The 5,470-nt window shown below is 37.1% G+C and overlaps 1 protein-coding gene across 2 annotated transcripts in view; it reads left to right on the top strand.

The window, feature by feature from the left end:
- Positions 1–1,328, top strand: part of fip1l1b (FIP1 like 1b (S. cerevisiae)) — a 9,729-nt gene extending 8,401 nt beyond the window's left edge. The window contains exon 16 of one of the 2 annotated variants that reach the window (XM_035660640.1): positions 671–1,328. In XM_035660640.1, coding sequence (XP_035516533.1) covers positions 671–812 — 142 coding nt within the window. In that variant the 3' untranslated portion in view covers positions 813–1,328. Of the gene's footprint in view, positions 1–667 lie in introns of both variants that reach the window. The other variant, XM_035660639.1, reaches the window with a different exon arrangement.
- The last annotated feature ends 4,142 nt before the right edge of the window (positions 1,329–5,470 follow it).

Below are 5,470 nucleotides of genomic sequence, written 5' to 3'. Positions count from 1 at the left end.
TTTGCTAAGGTGCTGGAAGCCTCAGTGAGTCCAAACTGATATTAAAGATTTCCACACACTTGGATCGATGCAATACAGAGTTTGTGTAAAACGAGTGATGTGGATGATTATTTCCCGTTCAGGGAAATTTTATTACAATTCTGTCTGTATTATGTTTTTTTTTTTTTTTCAATCATACATACCTAATAGGCTTCTTACAGACAAATTCAGTGGGTTTTTTTTTTTTGTCCCTGTCACTTGGCCATTGTTCTATTAGACCATTTACATTTACTTTTCTTCACAGAAGTGAATTAAATGCTGAGATACAGGCCTACTGTGTATATTTTTAAAGTTTTGTAGCATGTTTTAAAATCAGGAACCTCTGAAATCAAGGACCCATTGTGACAAAATGTTGGTATCTTTGTAAACTACATGTTGTGAGAACGGGGAGACTGGCAGGTGATTCCTCTGCCATTTTCTTTAACCTTTTGTTCCCTCTCCATTTCACTTCACCTTTTCTTTCTTTCACCCATCGATCTTCTTGTCTCTCTTCACCCCTCTCCTCCCCCCTTTGTCTCCCCTCCCTGCCCTTTACTATCCTTCTGATCTCTTTCCTCTACCTCTCGAATCTCCACCGCTCTTCACCTCCTCTGCCCTTTCGGCACATTGTCCCTTCTCCTTCCATCAGCAGCAGTAGCAGGAGGAGGCACGACAGCGAGGAGGGCGACAGCCACCGGAGGCACAAACACAAGAAGAGCAAGAGGAGCAAGGAGGGTAAAGAGGCCAGCGAGGACATCGGCGCAGACCAAGAGAACCAGGAGGCCATGGAGTAGTGATTACCCCCCTCCTCTTTTCCCTCGCGCTGTCTGTCTGTCCCTCTATGTCTCCGACCACCAAGATAAGAAAGAAGGAAAGGGAGAAGATGAGACCAAGAAAAGCAGGAAGACGCAGAGCGATCGATGCGTCCTGTCACTCCCCTCTCCATCAATCTCAGTTCTCCTCCACCCCGCTGTCGTTCATCCTCACCATCACTTCAGACGGAGAATGGATGGAGTGGAGGAGGTGGTAAAGGAGGGATGATGGTCCTTTTTACTTCTTCTGTCTTTCCATCACCAGCTGACATCAGACAGGACATCAATCTGTCTTTAACCTCCTCCTCCCTCTCCTCTCAGAGCACTGCTGTAACAATTAGGTCATGCTCAGAGATTTCACCGTATAGTCTGGACGATCAGCAGATTTTGCTCTTTTTCCGTTTTGTTTGTTTGTTGTCCTTTTGTTCTTGTCCTGTATGAAGACATCTATAGAGAGCTCTCAGTTTAAGTTCAATTAAAAAAACACTTTTGATATGACTTGTCTTTGTGATTTTTAACAAAATAAATATCCCAATTATTCTGCACATACATTAGTTTCCCGATAGTGACTCATATTTATATCACAAGCGTTGGTGATTGTATAGTCATAAAAAATCATTTGGGGTCTGAAATATCGTTCACTCAAAAATCTGCTTTGCTTCTTGTTTCTCTTCCCAGCTTAAATCGGAGTTTAAGACTTGTACGTACAAGCAACCTGACACCTCCATTTTATCTCCAGCAGTTAAACTTTCTAGTCTGTCGTATTTACATATTCAAATATTTCTGGATTTCTGGAATGAGGCAGACGGAGTAGCTGTTAGTTTAACACATTTTAATGACATAATTTAAGTTTTTTGTTGAAATATTACTACAATCAGTCATTTTTGTCTTCAACATGTCTGGAAAATATCTTCTGCAGGAGTATTTTCTTTAAAGATTCTGTATTATTTCCTGTATATTTGTACATAATAGTGTGTACTTAAAGGTCCAGTGTTTAACATTTAGGAGGATCTGTTGGCAGGAATGGAAAATAATGTTTTCTTTAGTATATAATTACCTGGAAATAAGAATTGTACTCTCTTACCTCTTCTCTCACCTTAGAATGAGTTTTTATCTACCAAGGGAGCGGGTCGTCTTTTCCCGAAGCCAACATGTTGAACCAGCATGTTTCTACTGTAGCCCAAATGGACAAACTAAACTTTCCTCCTGGAAGTTGAACAACAGTGAAACCAAATTCAACCAATCCCAGTGAATTCTGCATGACCTTACAATTTTGTCCAGTCACCACAAGTTTGTATCAAAACATTGAGCCATACGTAACCACAATGTCAGAACAGTGCGCTTTTATTCTCAGAAGTTGCCTTCAATTCTTATTTAATTATTAAAACATTTACAACTAATTTTCACTTTCTCTTAAAAGAGAAATACCTAAAAACATCACATCATGAATCACAATTTTTGTTTTTGTTTTGATCAATCACTGGCTCTAAATTGGGCCTTTTGCAAGTTTTGCAGCCACCGTAGTTTCTCCAAGACGGAGATTATTATTATTACTTTGGTCACAATCTCCAACTTCCTCTCTATTTGCCGCTAAACCCAACGCACTGTTTCTTTAACCTTTGTGTGATTTCAACACAGTTCTCTGTGGGGTTATCAGGAGGGGGCAAAGTCAAGTGAACTTCTAATTAATGTTTGATTTGAAAATACTGCAAAGCAAGACTTTGCTGGAAGCATTTGGACTTGTGTCAATAATGTGGTTGACTTGTTTTTTTCAAGTGCTCAGCTTATAAAATGTGTATTGTTAGAAATTAAACATATAAACAGTGTACAAATTATACAACTAAAGCAGGTACAAACAGCTCCACCTCAACCAGTTGCAACATTAAAATACTGCTTTTATATTAATCTGTCAATTTTTTATTTAATTGCTATTTTACTGTTTTATTTAAGTATTTAATACCTAATTACTAATACTGTATTAAAGCTGCTATTTTACAGTTTTACTTTTTACACAATTTAAATTATAACACCCTCAATCTGCATATTGAGTACTCATATACTTTTAATACATTTATTTAAAATTTTTTTGCACAATACAAAAATGCCGCTACTACAAAATATGTTAAATGTGGACAGAGACACTCACACAGTATACAGAAACACTTGCGCCTGTATATATGTCAAGTAGCAGTAAACACAGAGCCTGTGTTGATGAGAAGTAGGAAGCTGAAACCTACAAAAACCTCTCGTATAATCTCAAGGCAGGATCAATATGATTACATTAGATAAAAATAATGAGGAATTACATGACTGGAGGACTTACTTATTTGTAATGGAGTATTTTTGCTACTTCTACTACTGAGAATGATCTGGGTACGTCCTCTTCCTCTGCCTCTGGCTGAAAGGATGAAATAAATATGGCCTATAATGGTGAATTAAGTGGCTTTGGCGGCAGGAAAGCTGCTGTTGCTGAAAGGTGCGAGAATAAACAATATAAACCTTTATGCACTGATTGTTCATGAGTCTCAGTGAGGATTATTAGAGAGATTAACTAAATGCATTAGCATACATACTGTATATAACAGCCTCTACTGTTATATGTGATCGGATCAAGATTCCATCTATTCCTCAAACGGGTCAAAGTCTCCCCTCGCTCTCTCCCCCACTGGGCTGTTTGCTGTGCTTACATCATGTTGGGAGAAAGGTCTGCAGCAGGAAGTGAGGAGATACACCTGGAGGCAAAATACAAGCTGAGTGTGGGAGATAAACAGAGGCTTGAAGAAGAGGTACAGACGGAAAGCTTGAGAAGAACAAGAGACATCTAGAGGATGAAGTGTGTTTCTGTTGTTGTGTTTGTGAGTCTGCTCTCACTGGGACGGGCTGCCCCTCTAAACAGCTGTGAAAGTCTGCTGAAACCAATAACTATCAGCAATGAAGATGTAAGTGCTTTTATGTCTTAAGTATATTGATTTGAACCCAGTTAGACAGATGAATTATGTCTTCTTCTTTTTAAGAAGTCTGCCAGCTTTCCTCCTTCAGGTTTTTTAATCTTGTTAGATTAAATGCAAATGAAGATGAAATATTTATAAGTGCAGTAAATGAGTAGAAGCCAAATCAGGGTCATCATGATCACTATCATGTCTGCTTGTCCCCTCTTGTATAAGGTTGAACATCTTGTTAAACACAGAGGCAGTAAATATATAGTAAATATTTGATCTGATCACATATAGTTCAATGAAACGTTTTCATACTGCATGAAAAATACATACACAGGCACTTAACTGCAAGTTAATCCTTATTTTAAATTAAATGTTAAACTGGAACCATAATTAATAATTCATTTTTAGATCAAACCATATGAGGGAAGATATTTTAAAATGTGAATCCTGTAACAATAAATCAGTAAAACATGAGCAACCAACTAATTGTTTAACCACCGGAGATAAAAGCTTTGTTAAAAATCTATAACTAGATGTTGCCAATCCAAATATTGCAAAATAGGCTGAACACACACACACACACCATGGTTTCTCTTTATTGGTCAGTGAACTTCTTTTAGGCCCCAGTAATGAAAAGCTGACAAATCACATCAGGTTACATTTAGTTTTAATTTAATTGTTTAATTGTTTTAATGTTAAAATATGTTCTAAAACTACTCCATTTCCTGGAAAGAATTAACATGGTATAAATGATAATTAAAACAATAAAACAAGTGTCCTTAAAATGCAGCTATATATTCCTTTAGCATTACATTTTTTAAGGAATTAACTTCTTTTATTTTCTGCTTGTCTGTAGTTGACCTACGTTATCCTATAGAAAATAATTGCAATTATTGAATTATTTATTTTGAATCTATCACCTTTAACACAGTCTCTTCTTCATAATTAGGACAAAATGATGTTATTGTTTCTTCAAAATGTCTTTTAAATTATTATGAAATTATTCAGTCCAGACCTCGAATTACAGACCTTTAAAACAAAGCGTTCACCAAACATGGCATCATTTTGTAATCAAGTCTCAAGTCTGTAAATAGATTTTTTTTTTAAAAACATATTTAATTTAATAAATCAAACAAATGTCCCAATATCCCACAAAGGGGTTCCAGCCCAAAGCTTGAGAAACTTTGACACATATATTCTGTACTCTGTCTGTTGTGCTCCAGATGTTGGGGAGGTGGCTGTACATCGGGGGGAGCTCTGACCTCCCAGGAAGTCGCTCCCTGGGCCATCTGATGACCAGTGTCTGGTTGGACATCGCTGCAACCCCCCAGAGCAACGTCCTCAATCTCATCCAGACTCAGAGAATGTAAATCCCCACCAGCACTGTCAAAATACATAATAAGCATTTTATTTATTTATTTATTTACTTTTTTAGTGCCAGCCTGTATTAGCCAAAAGATTAATATTCATCTGTTGTCCCTTGGCTCATTAAAATCATCATCATGTTCTGATGCAGCCTTTATTTTTATCTTCACAGACACGATAAATGTTCCAGCTTAATATACAATGTGACCTTTGAAAACAGCACAATGTTAATTGGTGAGTGAAGAAGAACCACAATTATTAGATGGATTATTTTGGATATCTGAATTCAAACACTTACATACATTTCCTGTGATTTCCTTTGTGTGTGTGTGTGTG

Source organism: Morone saxatilis, unplaced genomic scaffold, assembly GCF_004916995.1.
Source record: "Morone saxatilis isolate NCDOM2014 unplaced genomic scaffold, NCSU_SB_2.0 Contig17, whole genome shotgun sequence".
In the NCBI taxonomy this organism is placed as follows: domain Eukaryota; kingdom Metazoa; phylum Chordata; class Actinopteri; family Moronidae; genus Morone; species Morone saxatilis.
Note: the sequence above shows the minus strand (reverse complement) of the source record. Positions and strands in the feature narration are given on the sequence as shown.